Source organism: Fistularia commersonii, chromosome 11, assembly GCF_037954325.1.
Source record: "Fistularia commersonii isolate RoL2024-O1a breed Wild chromosome 11, RoL_Fcom_v1.0, whole genome shotgun sequence".
NCBI lineage: Eukaryota > Metazoa > Chordata > Actinopteri > Syngnathiformes > Fistulariidae > Fistularia > Fistularia commersonii.
In genome coordinates, this window is record NC_141294.1 from 19,856,057 (window position 1) to 19,879,583 (window position 23,527).

At 45.2% G+C, this 23,527-nt stretch overlaps 2 protein-coding genes and 1 long non-coding RNA gene across 5 annotated transcripts; all 3 read left to right on the forward strand.

The window, feature by feature from the left end:
• Nucleotides 1-31: 31 nt before the first annotated feature.
• LOC147230024 (uncharacterized) lies at nucleotides 32-624 on the forward strand. Its single transcript, XR_015106838.1, has 2 exons — nucleotides 32-190; nucleotides 375-624. It is a non-coding gene; the product is annotated as an uncharacterized LOC147230024 (long non-coding RNA).
• Nucleotides 625-5,042: 4,418 nt separating this feature from the next.
• On the forward strand, nucleotides 5,043-16,131 carry pbxip1b (pre-B-cell leukemia homeobox interacting protein 1b). 3 transcript variants are annotated; one of them, XM_086155763.1, is made up of 13 exons: nucleotides 5,043-5,190; nucleotides 7,071-7,189; nucleotides 7,690-7,923; nucleotides 8,811-8,875; nucleotides 9,696-9,759; nucleotides 10,401-10,474; nucleotides 11,090-11,441; nucleotides 12,412-12,672; nucleotides 12,824-12,847; nucleotides 13,484-13,536; nucleotides 13,641-13,754; nucleotides 13,841-14,066; nucleotides 14,240-16,131. In XM_086155763.1, the coding sequence occupies exons 4-13, from the start codon at nucleotides 8,846-8,848 to the stop codon at nucleotides 15,496-15,498; spliced, it is 2,457 nt and encodes an 818-aa protein (XP_086011889.1). In that variant the 5' UTR covers nucleotides 5,043-5,190; nucleotides 7,071-7,189; nucleotides 7,690-7,923; nucleotides 8,811-8,845; the 3' UTR covers nucleotides 15,499-16,131. The 3 variants fall into 3 exon arrangements, with proteins under 3 accessions (XP_086011889.1, XP_086011888.1, XP_086011890.1); XM_086155762.1 differs by lacking the exon at nucleotides 7,690-7,923; XM_086155764.1 differs by lacking the exons at nucleotides 7,690-7,923; nucleotides 12,824-12,847.
• Nucleotides 16,132-17,843: 1,712 nt separating this feature from the next.
• On the forward strand, nucleotides 17,844-23,243 carry LOC147230026 (uncharacterized). The gene is made up of 3 exons (XM_086155813.1): nucleotides 17,844-18,295; nucleotides 21,286-21,586; nucleotides 23,226-23,243. The coding sequence occupies exons 1-3, from the start codon at nucleotides 17,844-17,846 to the stop codon at nucleotides 23,241-23,243; spliced, it is 771 nt and encodes a 256-aa protein (XP_086011939.1).
• The last annotated feature ends 284 nt before the right edge of the window (nucleotides 23,244-23,527 follow it).

The window sequence follows — 23,527 nt, forward strand, 5'->3', positions numbered from 1 at the left end:
CTGCTGCTGGTGCATTAAAGAGATCCTGGACTGACTGATGAAGTGGATGAAGTGGTTAAACATTGATTTTTTTTTTTTTTTCGTTTTCTTCTTCCCATGTCTCTGTTGGCTCCCACGGTGTAATTTTAAGCAGCTTTTATTTTATCGGAGATGGAGTGTTTGATCAGCGGAGATGGCAAAGCGTTGGCAAGTAGTGGTTTGTTTGTCGTCCCCCCATCCCCACCCCCATGACAGCAAACCACCACTGGAGTTAAACAGGACAACACATTTACGGCCTGCTGCCAAGAGTTATGGTTCTTTTTTAAGATGGTGAACAACCGGGTTGTTTTGTAATGTTTTACATCATTTATTCTCATTTTCTTATCTATAGGAAGCTCATCCCAGGAAACACGTGCTACGATTGTTCACTTTGGGACTGGTTCAGGCCATCATTTTTTACAAATTCCTGGCTGATCTGAGATCTGGAGGGATGTAAAACGATCCTGGTTCTGTTCACAAAAAGTGCTGTGACAATAAAGCAGCAATAGCAGGAGGAAGAAGACACAGTGACTGATGATGTCTACACTTTTGTGCTAACTAATGCAGTATCACATGTTGGACAGAATAAACAGAAATATTTACTAAGTATGTTTTGTGATATTTTGTGTGATTAGACTTGATGTCATTACATATACATGTGATGCGTGTGTATGTGTGTGTGTATGTATATGTATATATATATATATATATATACATATATGTGTGTTTACCTGCGATTGTGTGGCCCTGCGATTGATTGGCGACCAGTCCAGGGTGCATATGGAAGAAGATGGATGGATGTATATATGTATATGTATACATACATATATATGTGTGTGTGTGTGTGTGTGTGTGTGTTCACAAATGTATTTTCATTCAAATTGAATAGACATTCCAAACCTCTTGCCCGATGACAACAGTGGATAGATAACTCGTGCAGTGTTGAAATTCGCTCGCAGGAACGCATCACGTGACGACAAAGGGATGCCCAACTCCGTACTCTACCACTGACACGCCCCGCGCGTGATCGGTCACGCACCCCGCGGCTTTTCCCGCGCGGCCCGGCATCCCAAGTGCCACAATTCCAAGAGTGTATAAAACAAGTCTTCATTAGGTATAAAATGGTACAAAATGACCGCGCCAGAACCGGGGCCAGAACCTCCTCACCTGCACATCCGCTGGACGCGTCTCGGCCGGTGTGCTGCAGAGAGGGTGAACGATCCTCTTAGGGTGACATTCATTCTAGCCCGGGATATCTCTGGCCCGGGATATCTCGTAAGTGTATTTCCTGACTTTGAGTAAACCATCCTGACCGTTGTGATGGTTTTCCCTGACTTAAATCTGAACACACCTGGACAACAAAGTCTGGTCCCGGAGCAGGAGCCACAAAAATGGACAGTAGCCACAGTAGATATCTTTATATGAAACAGCTGCGACACATAAAAACACCAATAATAACCTTATAAACTTAAGTATTATTTAGTAAACTAGCAGCATTTTACTCACAACTCACTTCAAGAGTTCAATTATTCTGTCGCACAGATTATCCGTGCGCTTCAGCTCCAAGCACTCCCAGCAAACCCTTTTCCTGGTTGTGACAGGTTCATCTAGAAACCCCATCTAAAAATGGCTTTAACAATATATTAGCAACTTACTCTGTTTCTTCTTCTTCTTCCTCTCCTCCTGCAGCCATTGTGGGTTGACAATACAGATATCAAACAAACACAACTATATTTCTGTTCGCAGCTGGCTATTACACTTCTCCTTGCCAATACACTGGTCCACTCTCTGACTATCCAACCAGAGGGTGTGAATACGCTGAAGTTGCTGTCGCCTGCTAGAAGGCTTCGATGTCGCCAACTCAAGCAACAGTGTCATCAACACTTATTTTTTTGCGTAAAGGGCTTGCAGAACCGATTGTGCAGCCCCATGAGGCAGATTTCTTTGACTTTGACCCTGCCTGGCAACAGATGATGGCTGAAATATTATATATTGTGGCAGACACAAAGGGGCGTGGTCTCTCACTCCACGGGACTAACAGTCAGCGCGTGTGGTTAAGCTGGGTATATTTAGTTGATCCCGGATGTTCAAGTTCCAGTTGTATATTGTTGGTGTTTCAAATTAATGAACAGAACTCCTCTATGCCTCCGCCATTATTTCATCATTGAAACACCACATTAGTGAACCCAAACTGAGCATGTCTGAATCAGGTGAAGTTTGCTATTCTACTTCATCTACGGTGCCCCATCCAGCTCAGCTGGACCCGAGTTTTGTCAGAGGATGCCAGGTATTTTTTGTTCGTCACGGCGCTGGACCAACAGACCACGAAACAGGCCATAGAGCTGTTACACGACCCTCCGCGGCGCGGCAGGTATGCCACGTTAAAGCAGTTCCTACTTCGGAGGTACAAGCTGTCCGCTACAGAGCGGGCGGACAGGCTACTGTCCATGTCCGGCTTGGGAGACAGGTCTGCTGTGGATCTGATGGAGGACATGTTGTCGCTGCTGGGATCCGACGATGGTGGGTTCCTTTATCTACATGTTTTTCTGCATCAACTGCCGGCCTCTGTGCGTGCGATCCTGGTGAACTCCCGATGTTTAGCCGCCGGCGACTACCGTGGCTTGGCGGAGAAGGCTGACCGCATCTTGCTAGCTTCCAGAACATTCGTTGTCCAGAGTGCAACTCCGGAGCCCTCGCAGATGGCGCGTGAAGACGAGGATGCACCCGTCATAGCTGAAGGATCCGCACAGAGGAGACGTAGGACGGGCTTGTTTTTTCCACCAGCGATTCGGCGGTTAGGCCGGCGCTTAGTAGTAGCTGTGAGCGCCGGCAATCACACACAGCTGCTGTTCGGGCTCAGGTTCCTGGTTAACTCTGGATCGCAGAAGAGCCTGATTCCACCGACAAGGGAGGACATGCGGGCCAGAGGCAGCGGACCGCTGTTAAGTGCTGCGAACAGGTCCGCCATAGACACCTTCAGTTTACAGTCGTTGTCAGTTTGCTTTGATGGCCCCCATTATCAGCACCGACTTTCTGTGTGCCAACGGCCTGTTAGTGGACCTCGCAAACCGCCGCCTTAATGACGCATTGTCTTTTGCCACCTATCCCTGTGAGACAGAGCAGTTTTGGCCACATGCACACACCAATTTTTTGGTTTCAGGGGATGTTTATCATCGGTTGTTGGCAGATTTTCCGTCGCTGACGACACCCACATTTTCCACCGGTTCATTGAGACACAAAGTGGAGCATTTTATCCCCACTGTGGGGCTGCCGGTTTTTGTGCGGGCTAGGCGCCTGGACGCTGCCGAACAAGCGACTGCTCGGGAGGAGTTCCCTACCATGGAACATTTGGGGACCGTGAGGCGGTCTAACAGTCCTTGGGCCTCCCCACTTCACATGGTGCCCAAGGCCTTAGCACCTGTTTGACGACTATCGCAGGTTGAACAACGTGACCATGGGCGACTGTTACCCTATTCCCCACATCCAGGTTTTCTCCGTGCGGTTGTCGGCCGCCACCATCATTTCCAAGGTCAACCTGGTGCGCATTTATCACCAGGTACCAGTACACGTGGAGGATGTGCCCAAGACCATGGTGATCACCCCGTTTGGTCTGTTCAAATTTCTTCGTGTGCCCTTTGGGTTGAAGGGGGCCGCCCAGACCTTTCAACGGCTCATGGACTTGGTGCTGTGTGATCTCCCCTTCGTTTTCGTTTACCTTGACAATATTCTGGTAGCCAGCCCGTCGGCTAATGTGCACCTGGAGCACCTAACTCAGGTTTTCCGCCGCCTAGCCAAGCATGGCCTAATTATCAACCCGGCTAAGTGTCAGTTTGGTCTTTCATCGATTGATTTCTTAGGGCAACGCTTTTCACCGCAGGGCGCACTTCTGTTGACATCGAAGGTGCAGGCGGTGACTGATTTCCCGCGTCCGGCATCAGTCAAAGCGCTGCAGGAGTTCTTAGGCATGGTCAATTTTTACAACCGTTTCCTCCCTTGTGCTGCTCACCTCCTTCGGCCACTGTATGAAGCTTTGTGTTCCCGATGTGCAAAAGACGAGGTTAACTGGACACTGGAACGGGTTCAGGCTTTTGACGGGGCTAAGCGCGCCCTGGGGAATGCGGCCCTCTTCGCCCATCCCGCGCCCATGGCGCCGATAGCATTGACAGCTGATGTGTCTGATGTGGCAGTAGGGGCTGTGGTCGAACAGTGGGTGTCAGATACCTGGCAGCCGCTTGCCTTCTTTAGCCGCAAACTGAGGGACAGCGAACGCAAATACAGTGTTTTCGACAGGGAGTTGTTGGCCCTGCATCTGGCTGCGCAGCACTTCCGTTTTCTTCTGGAGGGTTGCTCCTTCACAGCGTATGTGGATCACAAGCCGTTGCCACTCCTTGCAGCTATGTCCGAGTTCACTATGGACATTAGGCATGTGGCTGGGAAGTTCAACCCTGTAGCAGATTGCTTGTCGCGGGTTCTTGTCTGTCCTGTGGATGTCGGGATCGATTTTGGAGCTATGGCCCAGTGGTACGGATGTCCACGTCCTGCGGTCATTGAGTACGGGTCTCGTGCTGGATGATGTGGCTGTTCAGAAAGGTAGCCCTGCCCTTCTCTGTGATGTCTCGGTTTGGCGGCGTCGGGTTTTCGACTGTGCACTCGCTCTCACATCCGGAAGTTCGTGCATCAGTGAAACTTCTGTGAACCAAGTTTGCCTGGCCCTGCATTCGTAGGTATGTGTGGCGGACACAAAGGGGCGTGGTCTCTTAAGCTGGGTATATTTCGTATATTTCGATGTTCAAGTTCCAGTTGTATTTTGTTGGTGTTTCAAATAAAATAACAGAACTCCTCTACGCCTCCACCATTATTTAATCGTTGAAACACCACAATATATATATACATTCATAAATGTATTTGCATTCAAATTGAACAGATATTCTGGTCACCTGCGTATGTCAATCAGTCTTAAAGTTTTGCAAATGTCGCGTTGCTATTGGTCGAGCTGGCAGGAAGAAGGTGGGATCTGAGCATAGGCCTGTGCTGAGTGGGCGAGAGGGGACGCGGCTCGAGCACGTTCCAGACGAGGCTCGTCCCCGGAGTTCCCAAGTTGGATAGGAGATATTCGAGTTTTCAGCCGTCGGCGTGACACTCCGTGGGACCTGAAGTTGCGATCTGTGCAAGGTAGGAACGCCCACAAGTTTGATGTAGAGCTTTTAAAAAAGAATATTATCATATTTAGTTGGTAAAACATCACGTCGTTGCCGTTTCCTGTTTGTGCGTTTCACTGGATGAATCTTAAGATAGGTTTGATTTAAAAGTATTTTAAAGTTTCAGTCACTCATGCATTATTGAAGAAAAAAGTAACTCGTCTGTACTCACTTTCAACACGTTTTATAGTGGTTGTTTCTGATTTTATATTCACCACCCCCCTTGCCCCCTCCTCTGTAAACGCCATATGTCACCATATGTCACCATATTCTGCTCCTAGAAACATAACGTATATATGCGAGAAATTTGGTATCCAGATGCTACTGACGGAGGTTTAGCTAACTAAGCTAGCGTTTTGAGTAATGCGTCTCGTTACCGAAGTTGAGTCCTGGCCTTATTTGGTATTTTTTGTCTACTTCTCCAACGGCTTAGACCAAGACTGGTAGATAAAGTGGCCACACTCTTTAACCCCTTCGCCTGTCACGTCAAAGTCTTGTCAAGGACGAGCCTCCGAGACTCGATCCTCTCCGTGTGTGTGTGTGTGTGTGTGTGTGTGTGTGTGTGTGTGTGTGTGTGTGTGTGTGTGTGTGTGTGTGTGTTTTATTTACGATCAGTCGGGTTCATGCAGGGGGATTGTCATTAAAAAAAAACAAATCGGATTTGACAAATAGCCATTAAAGAGAAGGCTCAGCAGATCTAAGTTTAGGTTTATTAATTTTTTGCCCCCTTTTTTAATGAACCTGTCCTCAATGCTGTCTCTGTTCCCTGGTGGCTGCCATCCACACACACACACACACACACACGCACGCACGCACGCACGCACTCCTCCCATCTCTAGTCACTCTCCTGGCTGTTATATTTAGCAGATATCTATTTAAACCATTCTGTGAGCTCCTCGGACCCTGAGGCTGGATTCAGAAGACCCCCCTGTGGGACCTCCTCTATTAGGAGACCTAAATTGCAAAACGAGAGAATCCAATTTGGGGGCGAGGATGGTGGGTGAAGTGTGACAACGCTACAGTATTCAGATGAAGTAAAGCAAGGACAAACATAGTAAATACTTCATGTCATCCTGAAAGAGGGGAAGATAAACAACAAAAAAAAAACAACATATAGCTGCAGGTACGGAGTTTCCTGACATGGGAGCTTGGGTGAAATTAAAATGTTGCACTGTTTCTCCTCAAAAAATCCAATTATGAGAACTTTTCTTACTCTTTCCACGAAGGTAGAATGTGGCGAAAAACTTTACTAAGCATGTCTGTGAAATGTCCAACTCCTGTCATACAAGCAAAAGAACAGCTCTGGTAGGCATTCCATTGACAGCCCAGATGGTGGTGAGACGGCCAGCCCATTCTGCTTCCTGCACAGTGCTGGCCTTAGTTACCCGAGTCTCTGGCAAACCATTTCCGACTTGCCGATCAGAAGCCAGGGTGACCAAACGGCCTGCGATGCATGAGAATTACTAATGACGACCTGAATGCTCTCGAGGGTTTGGATGCCATGCGGAGAAAGAGAGAGGCAAACTGTTAACTGCAAATTACAGCTGGTCCTTTATTTGTTGAAAGGGTTGATGCTAGCAGGCTGAGGCCTGTATTCAAATCCTGTCCTCGTGTCAACAAAGGATGTAAATTTCTTTCAACCATGCACACTATCAATACAATCTTGACTAGAGGCAGGGCTCTGAACAATACAGCAAACTACTAACCTCTTCCCACTCTGAGCTACTCGCTGCTCTTCCAGGAAGTGAATTGTTTTGAGGCCGTTAATCTTTTTCGGAACATATCATTTGAAGTTCACAGAGAGACTGCATTCGCCATGGTTTTCCTGCTGGTGATGACTTTGCTTCTTCACAGCCCTAAGCCTCGCTTGCCACCGGATCCGTCGACAGCTTCAGCCACTCTAGTTCCCCGCCTGTGACTCCGCGGCATCCCTGGAGCATCCCAGGAGCAGGTGGCTCTGACCAAACTGCCTGGTGAGTCTGTTTTCGACTGGATCCACATCGTTTTGTGTGGACTACATTACTCTGGGTTAGAAGACAGCTGCAAAGAATTAGGTAGTTGTTTATAATAAGTCAGAAATCTAGCATCGGAGGATTTCACCCAATATGACACAGTCTTATCTGGGATTCTTTTAAAAAATATACAAAGGAAATAAAAGGAGTTTTATCTTGGACACGGCGCAGCGAAGCAGGATATAGCAAAAATAGCCCCCTGTCTCAGAGCAACCTCAACAGTGTGAACTGATCACTGGGGCTAAAGGATCCGACGGGTGGCTGTTCTACAAGGATCTATTGGTAGATACTGCCGCTGTGATCTGATGTGAAAACTATCAGCATGGTAGATTTGGTGTTCAGACTGTCATCTATCTGCATCACCCACACATTGCCAGACTGGTTCATTTCTTAGCTCTCTGGTCGCATTCAGTTCATTTAACTTAAGTCATTCAAATGCATACCTTCCCCTGTTACTACAGGTTTGGACCAGAGTTCTGTCCTGGGACCCCTCCTCTTCATCATCTACGTCCTTCCCCTCAGCAACATCTTTGACAAATCCAACGTTCATTTCCACTGCTATGCAAATGACACTCAGCTCTGCCCCACCACAAAATCCTTGTCAACTCTCCCGCCCACCTCGCTCTCTGATTGCATCTGAAATAAAAACCGAGTTCACCCTGAATTTCCTCAAATTAAGCAGCGACAAAACCAAGGTTTTCCTCATTGGCACTAAATCCACCTTATCCATTACCAACAGCTTCTCTCACCATCAATCACCTGAGTCTGGGTGTCATCCCTTTCTATCCCACAGCAGTTACCTTACCCGTTCTGCCTATTCCACCTGGCGCCAGCTGGTGTCATTTTTAGTTATTTAATGTTCGCGTGTGTGTTTATATTTTACGTGTGTATGTGCATGTGTACAGATGTGTGTACATGTTTCTTTATTTAAACAACATTTTTACTTTTCCTTAAACTGCTTTTTTGAATCCATATTTTGCCTGTCATTGATTTTTTTCAACAAGGCAACTCAAATATAATGTATTATTTATTTAGCCCTTTTTTCTTTTTGGGATGGCAAGAGAGCAGATTTTTAGAATCTTGATAATCTTTAGAAAATGTTATTTTGTCTTTCATTGGGAACTCTTGAGTAAAAGATTTGGTTGCAGATGTTTTAGTTTTGCTCCAATCTTGAGACAACGTGCCAGACAAGTTTCCTCAAGCTGACACAATGTGTCGGTTGCTGTTGTTCATCTCCTCTCTCGACAAATAACGCATTGCATATATCGTAAGAAATTCTTGTTTTTTTTGTTTTTTTTTTTTTCTTAAGAAGAAGCCAAACACAAAGGTATCACTGTGTTTCCCGGTTTTGCCTTGCCTCCTTTTTCATCAGGTGGCAGATTTACTCTCCTATCAGACTCCTCCCGATGTATCATTTTGAAATCCTGGATTCCTTCAAGTAGTTTGTGTCTTTTTTAAGACTATTCTGGTTAATCTGACTTGAGCGCTGTTTGATTGTGGGAGCAAACTGAAGAGAAAAGTCCATAGCGGCAGGAGTGGTGTGCATGTGTGTGTGAAATTCCCTCTGTTTGTGCGTCTGCAGTTGTCGGAGATCAGCAAAGCCTCTGGGCGGGCACCATGTCCAGCTGGACACTCCTCACTCCTGAGGTATATATTGCACTCTTTATCATGACAGCAGGTATATGAACAGTCACTGTGTGCATGACCTCAATGAAAATACAGTTGGAAAAAAAAATTCACGTCCCCATTGAATATTTTTTTGGGTCACCTGAATGAGAAGTAGGTTTGTCTTAAAAAACTCTTCTTTTTTTTTTTTTTATTTGTAACACGGAGGGAGCTGCCGTCGTGGTTCTTTGATAACCCTCCCCACCTCCCCAAAACTCCGGATCCAGTTTTCCTCTTGTTCGTCAGTCTATCGATTATTCACTTGTCCGGGAAAACCCCACATCTGATAGGACACCTGCAGAAGTGGCAAAAGACCGGCTCCAGAAGCGCTCTTAATGAGACAATTCACGTTGACACCAAAGGTTCTTCAAACCTGCTTGCACTTTTTAATGAAATAAACAACAGTTCAATAGGAATTTTGTTCTTGCAACACAAAATGACTTAATATGCTATATTTTTACGGCAATGGTGTTTGGGAAAGCATGCATATGGAGTTTGATGCAGCAGGTTTCTCATGAATTATCAGTGAGGCAGCGCACAGTCTTCATATTATCATTTTTAAGAAATCATGTTAAGTCTCAAATGACAGTGTTTGAGCCACTCAAATGCTGTGCACTGCATTTTATTTTATTTTTTTTTAAATCAAAAATGAATCTCTGCCGTTTTTTAAAGAATACAAATTAAAAAATGGCGAGTGCAGCGTTTCGACAAAGTTAGAAATTTTCAGCCAGTTATTTGACTTTCCAGGTGTTAGTGATGAAATGGTTATTAACCTGATCTGACTGTCTGTGTTTAATATCAGGAAGCTGAAGCTGAAACCCTCAGGCCTCTAGCAGAAGGAACAGATCATCCTCCACCTGCAGCAGGTGCTGTTTTTAAAGTTTATTGGATAAATATTACAGTCCTTATAACATTTTGCTTCTTTATGGTGCAGAAGATGATTTTACCAACCCATATTCAGTTTGATATCACAATTTTGGCTCCCTACTCAGCCCAGGCAACAAAACAACAGCAATCCATACTGAGCGTAGCACATATTATGGGATTAACGGTGTGTTAAACTCTTGATTGGGTTTGATTGATGTTACTATACATTGATAAATGGAATAAATGAAAATAAAAATCTTAACAGTTTTTGTGCTTTTTACTGTCGGGAAGCCATTTTTTTCTTATCTTTAGGTGGCTTCCCTCCTCTGGATGGGTGAAGCCGCCCTGGTCAGTCAAGCAGAGCTGACCAGGGAATCGATGCCTGTCCTTTTTGCTCTCAGGAGATATTCTGATCCTGCCTTTTTTCAGCTTCATGAGTCACGGTGACATATTGGAAGTGTGATATTACTGCGGTGACGCAGAGGTCCCCCCCCAACCCTGTGGCCATGATGAAACGGTTCCAGCAGCAGATCGATCTTTTGCTTCGAAACAAATTAGATGGGAATGTCTCTCGGCTCCAAGGTTTTCACTTGGTATCTTTTCTTGCTCTAACCAACTCTCCACCCCCTCTTTTGGGCAGGCGGTGAGGCAGAGAGCTGGCCTGCCAGCGGTGAGGTAGATGCCGAGGGGCTCCCCACGGAGGCGGCCCCTCTGGTGAGACCCATCGATATTTGTTAGACCCACTGAACTCAATATGTTTTTTTCGTATTCACCTCTCCCATTGCTGTCTAATGAAATAAAGAAAGGCTCTAAAATTCAGGAAGTTACTGACTTGGCTCAGTAACAGCCAATCGACTCACTAGCGCCATCACCTGGCTGAAGTGACACCCTAGTGAACGTTGCAGGTAAAATTAACCTAAAACGTATGAAACCCATTTTCATCAGGGTTCCTGACCTCTGGCACAACTGGGCCACAGAAGAGCACCACAACTGAAATGTTTTGCTTCTTTATAAGCAGTCGGTTTTGAAGAAAATGGTAAATACAAGTGGTTTTAAACCCCAACAGACTCATCAGAACTTGAGATGTTGATCAAAACCTCAGTAACCGTGAACTAGCACTGGTTTCACAGTTGCCGTGGTGTCATGCAGTTTTTATTTACTAACCTTGTCTCAGTGTGGATGGAATAAAAGATTCTAATGTCCCAAATTTCTATTTGAATAACACAAAGGTTCCACTCTCTGTGGTGATTCAAAAGAGTGACTGGTAGAAGTTGTGAAGTGAAGCTGTCTTTTCAGCAGGAGCTTTCGTGACCCATTTCTGACACGCAGGTATCAGAGGTGAAGACCAAGGAGCTAAATGAAGCCCCAGACGTCAACCCACAGAGTGACGTGCCCTTGTCTCACACGGATGCCCCGATTCTGTCCGACTCCGGCAGCACAGACCGTGACCAGCCCAACCAATTGGAGGGAGGGGCTGACAGGTTGTCGGAGCCCGGCCCTGACCTCGATTCATTCTCCAATGCCAGCACCCACCTAACCCCCTCCGGAGATGAGCCTCCGGCCCTGGAGCAAAGCGTGGAGACGCTACAAGGGGCTGAGTTCTCACAGCAGGAGGAACACCAGCAAGAAGGGGACAAGATAGAACTGACCCCAGGGGGCGCTGGATCACAGGAGCAGCCAGGTAAGAATGACTCGTCAGCTCAATCCTCCTTCACCCCTTTTTTCTGGAGACTTAAGTTGGACATATGGATGCGGTGGGCCAGCCAGTAAAGCTGTCTAATTTGGGAATCTGGGCCGGGAGGCAGCAATCGACATCCAGCAGGAACCACGAGCTGCGTGACACACTTGCAGAAGTAAATTGGCTTCAGAGGGGCCGAGACCTCTCAAAGTTTTTATTCTTTCGTTTTTTTGTAGCGTGGCAATTTTTTGGGGGGTTTGCAGCACTTTGTCTCAATCTGGCTTTAAAATATAAATGTGAAAAACACCAGCCTGTCCTTTTCATTCGGCTGTGCATTTGATGCAGTTTTATTTACTAACTAGGGTCAGTGAGGTTCTATTTGAGGCCCAATTATAAATGGGAAACAAACTGTTCAGAAACTTTAAAGAACTTTGCCGTCTGTTTTTGTAATTTATTTGGTGTGTCATTTAGCCAATAATTGGCTTTTGTCCCCACCCCAAATCCATCAACTGTCAGCATTACCCCTAGCTACGTATATGAGGAGAATGGCACTGCTCCGCTTCTCTTGAAATACACAGCGACCCCCATGTCTGATGGGTGCGCCACCAGTTAGCAAAGAACGGATCAGCCGGGGCAGAAGTTTAGACATGATAGCATTCAGGCACTTTTCAAAATAAAACTCAGGGTGCGGCATGACTTGGGACAGAGCGTTGTCAGGCTTGCGAGTGTCGTCAGGTGACGTTCATGTCAGAATTTGAATACAAATTCACTGATTGGGGATGCACGGCTTTGTCTGCTGACACAGCAGGAAGTAACAGGAACTAACTTGGTGCCTGACGATGGATGGGAACCTGTTGTTGCAGACTTGAGATTTCCCATTGGATTAGCTTAGCAGTTGCTAATCAAACGAATAATTGTCTGTTTTCCACATCGGACTGAATGCACTCTTCTCTTGTCCCATTGTATCCCTAAGCCCCTGTTGAGAGCAGTGAGATGGGGAAGGGGAGGGCCCAGAGCCCTGGAGCGGAGGAGGAGGAGGGTTCTGCGCTAAGGAAGAGGAGGTCGCTCCTGGCGTCTCTGGAGCGGATTGGACGGGCTGAGGAGGAGGAGGAGGAGGAGGAGGTGGTGGAAGAATTCAAGGTGCCGCAGCGGGAAGAGGACAGCGGCTTCACTGTGAACAAGTGCATCCTAGGCGCCATCATTCTGCTGGGCATCGGGACAGTATTCTTCTCAGGTGGGAAGTTTCAGTTTCAGTCAAACTTTGACACTCCCCACTGACACTCTTGTAGAAATTCCTGTGTCATTAGAAATGTAGAAACATTTGACACTTAACACATTAGAAGAGATTAAGGGGCACCTGAGACTAAGGTGTGTCATACCTGCAGGTGTCTTCATGGACCTGGATCAAGGTAAGTGTGTGTGTGTGTGTGTGTGTGTGTGTGTGTGTGTGTGTGTGTGTGTGTGTGTGTGTGTGTGTGTGTGTGTGTGTGTGTGTGTGTGTGTGTGTGTGTGTGTGTGTGTGTGTGTGTGTGTGTGTGTGTGTGTGTGTGTGTGTGTGTGTGTGTGTGTGTGTGTGTGTGTGTGTGTGTGTGTGTGTGTGTGTGTGTGTGTGAGTTGCATGCTACAATGTGCATGTTTAAAGCAGCAGTGCATGTTGGTTCCTTTTTTTTTAATAATCTTTTACTTCTCTTAATAAACATCTCCACTTAATGCTCTTAGTTTGCTGCTATTCTGGCCATTTTTTACCGTTTTTATTTTATATTTATGGCCTTCATATGCAGTTAATTTAAGGAAATTAATATAATCTTTTTATAATTCGTGATAGTGACAATCAGTCACTAAAACCATCAGTTTTGAAACATTTTTGGAAAATGCTAGACCAGTTCTAAAAGGACATTCAAAGATTAATCTTGTCTGAGATCATCTAACGCGTTGCCTCCTTGTATCTCAACCTGTATGTATTGCCGGCCGGGGATGCTTTTTCATTGTTGAGAACCACCGACCACATGCCAGGAATAAGTAAGCCCCTGCGTACTGCTTTGCAGAAAGCGGCTACGGCGGGATGGAGCCAGGAGACTCCAACACTGGCAAGAAACAGGTCAATACCATCCTTTGCTTTGGATATTCCACACCTCCTTTTTTGTTTCTTGTTTTATTTGGTCTTGGAAGAAATTGCAAATTGATGTGCATGTGTGTTAGCAGGAGTGGCCAAATCCCGCCGTTAATTCGCCCCAAATAGAAAATGGTGAGCCTGAGCATCTGGTTAAAATGGCTGAAGGAATGGAACAGATTTCAGTTCTTCAAGCCCAACTTCAGGTACGTGACTCCATTCTGTCTGTCCGCCTGTCTGCCTGTCTGTCTGTCTGTCTGTCTGTGTGATACGCTCTCTCTTTCTCATCCAGACACAGAGAGAGGAGCTAAGAGTGGCTGAGGGACACATGGCGGAGGGAGTAGCCGAGCGCCTGCGTTGGGAGGAGGAAAACAGTAGGTTGAGGGAAGAGACAGCTTCTCTCCCCATCCTTCAGAAAGAGAACGAGAGGATGAAGCAGGAGCTGGAGTCTGTGCCGGCCCTACAGAGAGAACTAGAAACACTGAGAGCTGCTGTGACTCAGTCAAAACGGCCATCAGGTACTTGGGTGGGGATTCATGGGAGGAGGTGCCACAGAGAAGAAATAGTTGTAGGATTTTTGCTAGGCTGATTCTTTTTTAACTCTCTTCTTCTTCTTCTTCTTCTCTCTCTCCATGTCCTTATGCTTCTCTCCCCCCCGTGTGTTATGACTCCTCTGTGTTTCCACCTGCAGCGGGTGAAGCAGGCAGTGCACCAGTGAGCCCCACTGTGCCTCCCCGTGGTGGTCAGCCAGAGAAGTGCGGACGTGGGCCCACAGACAGACTGCCCGATAAGGAGGAGATGAAGAAGTACGATGCAGGCAAGAGGAAGGAGCGGAGAGAGGGCAAGAAACATGAGTGGAGAGAGGGAGAGAAGAGGGAGCGTAAAGACGGGGGTAAAACAGAGTGGAAAGAGAAGACGCATGAGCAGGGGAGACCCGAGAAGGAGAGTGAGTGGAAGAAGGAAAAGGTGAGCCGTGGTGATGAAGGGAAGCCATGGAAGGAGATAGTGGGGAAAAAGGAACGCACCGAGAAAAGTGACAGGAAGGAGTGGAAAGAGAAAATGAAGCATGAGAAACTGAACGGCGGCGAGCACTGGAGGGGTGAGGAGAAGAAGAAGAAGAAGGAAGGGAAAGATCGCAGGGAGAAGGGATTTAAGGAAAGTGGCAAGGAGAAGTGGGAGAAAAAGTACTGGAAAGACAAAGGGGAGAAGAAGGAGCTGATGAAGGACGGTGACCTGAGGGGCAAAGATCAGGGCAGAGAAGAGAAAGAGTGGGGCCAGAGGAAGCAGTGGGAAGATGACAGGAAGCATAGCAAGGGGGCGGCGCGGGAGGAATGGAGGCAGCGGGCAAGAAAGGACGACCAGGAGCAGAAGGAGAAAAGCAGTGACTGGAAGAAAGACAGCTGGAGCTCCCGCAAACAGAGGGAGGAATCCAAGTCCCACGGGGAACACAAGGAGCACTTGTGGGGGGAGGCCAGGCCGGCTCACTCCTACCGGCCCGAGGAGAGGGTGCAGCAGAAGCTCCGCTTTCGGCGACGCTCAAAGTCCCCCCAGCACTGCTCTTCGGTGGAGAGCTGCGCCCTGGCCGAGGGGCTCCTCCCCGTCCGCCTCCCTGACTTCACCTCACTCCTCCAAACCTACCTGACCAAAGCGGAGGAGACCGGCGTTCAGGCCACTGGCACAGAGGAGCTGAGGAAGCTGACCGCGGAGTTCTTCGCTGATGGCGTCTTCCTCCACGACCAGAGGAGCTTCCGTGACTTTGCTGGTGACGTAGGTGATGCCCTGGAAGACCTAGTTGAAGGGGAAGAGAGCGACGGAGGGGAGGACAGCGCCATCGAGGATGAAATGGAGGGGTTCCAAAGAGAGGCCCTGAGGAAGTTTGCAGCACCAGAAGAGAGGAAGGACCGAGTCAAAGGGGAGACGAGGAAGGAGGGCGCCCGAGGAAAAGGCTGAAGAAGAGCTGACGCTCTGTCCTGGACTGCAGTGGTTCTTTTGCGGATTCAGTGTTTAAAGTAATTTCACCGTTTTTTTTTTTCATTTGCACTGTGTACACACAACCACACACACACGCATGCCTTGTGTGTCTGTGTCACAGTATCATCAGCCAATCCGAAGAGGCAATAAGATGTGTCGATGCACCTCTTTTAAATCTAACACCACTCCTTACATACGTATTTCACAATAATGATAATATAAGATAATTTTACTGGACACAGATCACGGTTTGACAACCACCTTGAGTTTTGTTTCTTTGTCTCTGTTCATTCTGCACTTTTCTCCTTTTTTTTTTTTTTTTAATTATGACGTTCAAATTTACTTTTTCTATTGGGAAATCAGTCCTGATTTCCATTGAATGTTTGTACATATTTCATTAAATTGTGATTTGTTTTGTTTTTTTGCTAAAATGCATAAATGTATGTTGAACTTGAATGATTAATATGCCCCTGTTGCCTGGCACTGTCTGTGGGGAAAGAAAGTCTTAGTTTGTACTATAGCGTTTGGGTGGGAGAATGGTCCTTTTTGTTGTTGTTATGACAGTTGAAATAAAGGAAGAAGGGCCCAACACCTCCACCAAATTGAGAAAAAGCTTAATTTTTTGCCTTTAATTTTTTTTTATTATTTTCCTTCTTGGCCTAGTTCTCACTTTCCTTGGTTTCAAGTCTACCCTCTGGAGAAACAAGGTTAGAAAGATGCTGTTTGCAAATTGCTCCAAGAATATTCTTCTCCTTTCGGCTTTTCGATTCAGGGGTTGCCACACTGAATCAATCTTCTCCATTTAACCCTATTGTCTGTATCCTCACAGCAACTACCTTCATATCCTCTCTCACTACTTCCATAAATCTTCTCTTTGGTCTTCCTCGAGACCTCCTGCCAGGCAGCTCCAATTCCAGCATCCATCTGTCAATATATTCACTATCCCTCCTCTGTACATGACCGAACCATCTCAGTCTGGCTTCTCTGACCTTCTCTCCAAAACATCTAACATGTGCTGTTCCCCTGATAGACTCATTCCTGATCTTATCCATCCTGGTCCCTCCCAAAGAGAACCTCAACATCTTTATCTCTGCAACCTCTAGTTCTGCCTGCTGTCTTTTGGTCATTGTAACAGTTTCTAGATGTAGTCTACCTGCGTGCTCCTACCTCCGCTCTTATAAGTTACTCTTTGTTCCTGTTTTTCCTTCAAATAGGTGTTCATTACAGCCATTTCCACCCTATTTGCAAAATCTACCACCATCTGTCCCTCTGCATTCCTATCCTGTATACCAAATCTGCCCATCACTTTTTCATCCCCTCTATTGCCTTCACCAACATGTCCATTGAAGTCTGCACCATTTACCACGCTCTCATTTCTGGGAATATTCTGCATCACGTCATCTAACTACACAGAACTTCTCCTTCTCTTCAGATTCACATCCCACCTGCGGGGCATAGCCACTAACAACATTGAGCATCACACCTTCAATTTCCAGTTTCGTGGACCAGGTTAACAACGACCGCCATTGGTACTGATGACCTACAGGGTACTAATGGAAATTGGGCTACTGTGGGTCGAAGAGCAGGAACAAGAAGAAGAGGAGTGCGTGTTCAGAAGCAGGGAGAGAGAGTAGGGACTTTGAATATCGGGACTATGACAGGAAAAGGTAGAGAGTTGGTCGACATGATGCAGAGGAGGACGGTGGATATACTGTGTGTCCAGGAGACAAGGTGGAAAGGTAGTAAGGCTAGAAGCTTAGGAGCAGGCTTTAACTTGTACTATTATGGTACTGACAAGAAGAGAAATGGAGTAGGAGTTATCTTGAAGGAGGAGTTTGTAAGGAACGTCCTAGAGGTGAAAAGAATGTCAGATAGACTTGAGTCTGAAATTGGAAATTGAAGGTGTGATGCTCAATGTTGTTAGTGGCTATGCCCTGCAGGTGGGATGCAAATCTGAAGAGAAGGAGAAGTTCTGGAATGAGTTAGATGAAGTGATGCAGAATATTCCCAGAAATGAAAGAGTGGCAATTGGTGCAGACTTTAATGGACATGTTGGTGAAGGCATTAGAGGGGATGAAGAAGTGATGGGCAGATTTGGTATCCAGGATAGGAACGCAGAGAGACAAATGATGATAGATTTTGCAAAAAGGATGGAAATGGCTGTAGTGAACACCTTTTTCCAGAAAAAATAGGAACATAGGGTAACTTATAAGAGCGGAGGTAGGAGCACACAGATAGACTACATCTTGTATAGACGAGGCAACCTGAAAGAGATCAGTGACTGCAAAGTAGTTGTAGGTGAGAGTGTGGCCAGACAGCATAGGATGGTGATTTGTAGGATGACTCTGGTGACAAGGAAGATCAAGAGGACAAGGACAGAGCAGAGGACAAAGTGGTGGAAGCTGAAAAGGGAGGAGTGTTGTATGGTTTTCAGGGAGGAGTTGAGAAAGGGTCTGGGTGGTCAGGGTGAGCTTCCAGATGATTTGACAACTACAGCTAGTGTTATCAGGGAGACAGGTAGAAGAGTACTTGGTGTGTCATCTGGAAGGAAAGTAGATAAGGAGACTTGGTGGTGGAATGAGGAAGTGCAGGAGTATATACAGAGAAAGCGGTTAGCAAAGAAGAAGTGGGATACTGAGAGGACTGAAGAGAACAGACAGGAGTTCAGGGAGATGCGGCAAATGGTAAAGATAGAGGTAGCAAAGGCAAAACAAAGGGCGTATGATGACTTATATGCTCGGTTGGATAGTAAGGAGGATGAGAATGATCTTTACAGGTTGGCGAAACAGAGATAAAGATGGAAAGGATGTACAACAGGTCCGGGTGATTAAGGACAGAGAGGGAAATGTATTGACAGATGCTAGAAGAGTGATGGGGAGATGGAAAGAGTACTTTGAAGAGCTGATGAATGTGGAAAATGAAAGAGAGGCAAGGGTAGAAGGGGGGATTATTGCAGACCACAAAGTAGCACAAATTAGTAAAAGTGAAGTGAGGTAGGCATTGAAGAGGATGAAGTGTAGAAAAGCGGTTGGTCCTGATGATATGCCTGTGGAGGTGTGGAAGTGTCTCAAGGAGAGGCAGCGGTAGATTGTCTGACTAGATTATTCAACAGGATCTTAGAGAGTGAGAAGATGCCTGAAGAATGGAGACAAAGTGTGATGGTGCCTATTTTTAAGAATAAAGGGGATGTGCAGAATTGTGGCAACTATAGAGGGATAAAGTTGATGAGCCATACAATCAAGTTATGGGAAAGAGTAGTGGAAACTAGACTGAGAGCAGAAGTCAGTATTTTTGAACAGCAGTATGGCTTCATGCCTCCGAAGAGTACTACAGATGCAGTATTCGCTTTGAGAATGGTAATAGAAAAGTACAGAGAGGGCCAGAGGGAGTTGCATTGCGTTTTTGTAGACCTAGAAAAAGCATATGACAGGGTGCCAAGTGAGGAGCTCTGGTATTGTATGAGGAAGTCAGGAGTGGCAGAGAAGTATGTTAAACTGGTGCAGGACATGTATACTAGCTGTGAGACACTGGTACGGTGTGCTGTAGGGGTAACAGAGAAGTTCAAGGTGGAGGTGGGACTCCATCAGGGATCAGCTCTGAGCCCCTTGTTTGCTGTGGTGATGGACAGGCTGACAGATGAGGTTAGACAAGAATCTCCATGGACCATAATGTTTGCAGATGACATTGTGATCTGTAGTGAGAGCAGACAGCAGGTGGAGGAAAATCTAGAGAGGTGGAGGTATGCTCTGGAAAGGAGAGGAATGAAAGTTAGTCACAGCAAGACAGAATATATGTGTGAATGAGAGGAACTCGGGTGGAACAGTGAGGCTACAGGGAGTGGAGATCAAGAAGCTGGAGGATTTCAGGTACTTGGGGTCAACAGTCCAGAGCAACGGAGAGTGTGGAAAACAGGTGAAGAGACGGGTCCAAGCAGGTTGGAATGGGTGGAGAAAAGTGTCAGGGGTACTATGTGGTAGAAGACAATCGGCCAGATTAAAAGGAAAGGTGTACAAGAGAATGGTGAGACCAGTGATGATGTATGGACTAGAAACTGTTACAATGACCAAAAGACAGCAGGCAGAAATAGAGGTTGCAGAGATTAAGATGTTGAGGTTCTCTTTGGGAGTGACCAGGATGGATAGGATCAGGAATGAGTCTATCAGAGGGACGGCACATGTTCGATGTTTTGGAGAGAAGGTCAGAGAAGCCAGACTGAGATGGTTCGGTCATGTACAGAGGAGGGATAGAGAATATATTGGTAGACGGATGCTGGAATTGGAGCTGCCAGGAAAAAGGTCTCGAGGAAGACCAAAGAGAAGATTTATGGACGTAGTGAGAGAGGATATGAAGGTAGTCAGTGTGAGAGAGGAGGATACGGAGACTATGGTTAGATGGAGAAAGTTGATTCGCTGTGGTGACCCCTGAAGGGAAAAGCCGAAAGAAGAAGAAGAAGAAGAAGAAGAAGAAGAAGAAGGAGAAGAAGAAGAAGAAGAAGCTATCTCTGCCCCTCTCTGTACTTTTCTATTGGCATTCTTAAAGCAAATACTGCATCTGCAGTACTCTTTCTAGGCATGAAGCCATACTGCTGTTCACAAGTGCTGACTTCTGCTCTCAGTCTAGTTTCCACTACTCTTTCCCATAACTTCAGTGTATGGCTCATCAATTTAATTCCTCTGTAGTTGCCGCAATTCTGCATTTGGAAGCAGAGAGAGACGAAGAAAGGCAAGAGTCTGGGACTGAGAGTAGGGACTTTGAATATTGGGACTATGACAGGAAAAGGTACAGAGTTGATCGACATGAAGCAGAGAAGAAAGGTGGAAAGGTAGTAGGCTAGAAGCTTCGGAGCAGGCTTCAACTTGTACTATCATGGTACTGACAAGATGAGAAATTCAGTAGGAGTTCTGCAGGTGTAAAAAATGTCAGATAGACTTGAGTCTGAAATTGGAAATTGAAAGTGCGATGCTCAGTGTTGTTAGTGGCTATGCCCTGCAGGTGGGATGCAAATCTGAAGAGAAGGAGAAGTTCTGGAATGAGTTAGATGAAGTGATGCAGAATATTCCCAGAAATGAAAGAGTGGCAATTGGTGCAGACTTTAATGGACATGTTGGTGAAGGCATTAGAGGGGATGAAGAAGTGATGGGCAGATTTGGTATCCAGGATAGGAACGCAGAGAGACAAATGATGATAGATTTTGCAAAAAGGATGGGAATGGCTGTAGTGAACACCTTTTTCCAGAAAAAATAGGAACATAGGGTAACTTATAAGAGCGGAGGTAGGAGCACACAGATAGACTTCATCTTGTATAGACGAGGTAACCTGAAAGAGATCAGTGACTGCAAAGTAGTTGTAGGTGAGAGTGAGGACAATGGCAGAGCAACGGACAAAGTGGTGGAAATTGAATAGGGAGGAGTGCTGTATGGTTTTCAGGGAGGAGTTGAGAAAGGGTCTGGGTGGTCAGGGTGAGCTCCCAGATGATTGGACAACTACAGCTAGTGTTATCAGGGAGACAGGTAGAAGAGTACTTGGTGTGTCATTTGGAAGGAAAGTAGATAAGGAGACTTGGTGGTGGAATGAGTAAGTGCAGGAGTGTATACAGAGGAAGCAGTTAGCAAAGAAGTGGGATACTGAGAGGACTGAAGAGAACAGACAGGAGTTCAGGGAGATGCGGCAAATGGTAAAGATAGAGGTAGCAAAGGCAAAACAAAGGGCGTATGATGACTTATATGCTCGGTTGGATAGTAAGGAGGATGCGAATGATCTTTACAGGTTGGCGAAACAGAGAGATAAAGATGGAAAGGATGTACAGCAGATCAAGGCGATTAAGGATAGAGACGGAAATGTATTGCCAGATGCTAGAACAGTGATGGGAAGATGGAAAGAGAACTTTGAAGAGCCAATGAATGTGGAAAATAAAAGAGAGGCAAGGGTAGAAGAGATGATTTTTGTAGACCACAGAGTAGAGGAGATTAATAAAAGTGAAGTGAGGAAGGCATTGAAGAGGATGAAGATTGGACAGGCAGTTGGTCCTTATGATATACCTGTGGAGGTGTGGAAGTGTCTCAAGGAGGTAGCAGTGGAGTTTCTGAGTAGATTATTCAGTAGGATCTTAGAGACTGAGAAGATCCCTGAAGAATGGAGAAGAAGTGTGCTGGTGCCCATTTTTAAGAATAAGGGGATGTGCAGAATTGCGCAACTGTTCTTTTTCCTCTCCTTTCGGCTTTCCCTTCAGGGTGAAGATGAAGCACTAACCACTTCACCACTATGATGCCCTATAGTTTGTTTACGTGCAGTCTGTTTATTTATACATTTTTTATTGTAGCAACATTATCATAGCCTGGGTTAGTTACTGAAGTAACCCCCCTCTCCCCCCATTGACACACACGCACTCACACACAAAACACCATGGGGCTAGGGTTAGTATCAAAATGTGAACCTTGACAGACAAAAAAAATATTTTGTGGAAAAAGTGTTTCACTATTTGGTTTCTGGTGGTCAATGAGTGATGAATCTGTTGTGTGAGGTGAGGTTTTTTTGTGGGAAGGCGGCGGCTGTGTTATCTTTGAATTTTGGTAGTGTGTGCCTGCAAAAATCCCAGAATAATGTTTGGACATGAAGAACAGTTGAAAATAACAACTCTGTTAAACGTTAATTAGAGTCCGATTGGAAACCAATTCTTTCATTCATATATATATATATATATATATATATATATATATATATACACACACACACATATATATATATATATACATACACACATTTATATATATACACACATTTATATATATATGAAGTGTATATTTTTTTATTGTATTCATTCATTAAATTGTTTTATTGTATTTAGTTCAATTCCATTTTATTCCCTCATTACTTTCTTGCATTTTGGTTGTTTTGTTAATTGATTATTTCAATTTTATTCATTCATGACTTCCTTTTATTGGATTTTGTTTGGTTTGATTTGTTCTTTTTTATTTAATTCATTCATTTATTACTGTCTTTTATCGTATTTTGTTTTGATCATTACTTTATTTTTCTTTTTTCATTATGCTATTAATTGTATTTCATTTTGTTTGGACTGTTTTTTTTTTTATTTAATCTTTAATTATATATACTTTTTTCATTTAATTAATTCATGACTTAATTTTATTGTGTTTTGTTTTATTTCACTCACATGAAAACTGTAGAAATTCCTCCTTATTGAACACTGAGGAGGCTGAAGGCTGCCAGAAGTGAATGGGACTGTGCTTTCCAGCTGTGTATGTGTGTGTGTGTGTGTGTGTCTGACTATTTGGATGGTTGTGTATCTACCCATGTGATTGTGTGTTCAACTGTGTGCATGTATCCGTGTCTATCTTTTGCACATGTGTGTGTGAGAGACCCCCCTTAACTTTTTACACATTGGCTTGTACAATTGTAACTGATTTATGAGCTTCTTTCTGCTTCATGCAACATTTTATTTTTCGTCCCAGCAGCATGAAACTCAGAGAAAAGATTAAGAAGAAAGAGGGCACTTTCCTCAAACTGACCAAAACGTCATTGTTGACCAGGGAGATGATTACCAGTTACATTTTTATTGGCTGGAGATGGAAAAATGATAAACTAAAAAAAGGAGCTGGAAGCTAATAATAAATACATAGAATCAAGCAAATGATTGATCTCACTGCTCAGAGAAAGAGATGCTGTAGAGTTGATTCTCTCCTTTGCAGGTGGAGGTCAGAGGGTGAAGGTGTGATTTGCGTCAATGGGTCGTATCTCAGATTTTTCATCCCGCCAAGGCTAGACATCGTAAATTCTAAAGAGGTGTTATGTGTGGTACGTGTTTCATTTTCATGATATACGGCTTTGCTTCATCTCTTCTATACCTGTTTCTGAATATTTCCCCCACTTCTCTGCTTTCTGGGGTAAAAAAAACACTGAACTAAACAGTAATAGATCTACATCCTAATAATTATTATAGTCTTACTACACTTTCCCGACAAATTTCATGTTGAACTGTATGTGATATCAT

Excerpts from the sequence above, each read along its gene's own strand:
- pbxip1b (XM_086155763.1), top strand. The coding sequence starts at position 8,846 with ATGTCCAGCTGGACACTCCTCACTCCTGAG. Across the intron at positions 9,760-10,400 it reads TCATCCTCCACCTGCAGCAG|GCGGTGAGGCAGAGAGCTGG; the intron begins GTGCTGTTTTTA and ends TCTTTTGGGCAG. Across the intron at positions 13,755-13,840 it reads TTCTTCAAGCCCAACTTCAG|ACACAGAGAGAGGAGCTAAG; the intron begins GTACGTGACTCC and ends TTTCTCATCCAG.
- LOC147230026 (XM_086155813.1), top strand. The coding sequence starts at position 17,844 with ATGGTGATTTGTAGGATGACTCTGGTGACAAGGAAGATCAAGAGGACA. Across the intron at positions 18,296-21,285 it reads GATGAGAATGATCTTTACAG|GTTGGCGAAACAGAGAGATA; the intron begins GTTGGCGAAACA and ends TGATCTTTACAG.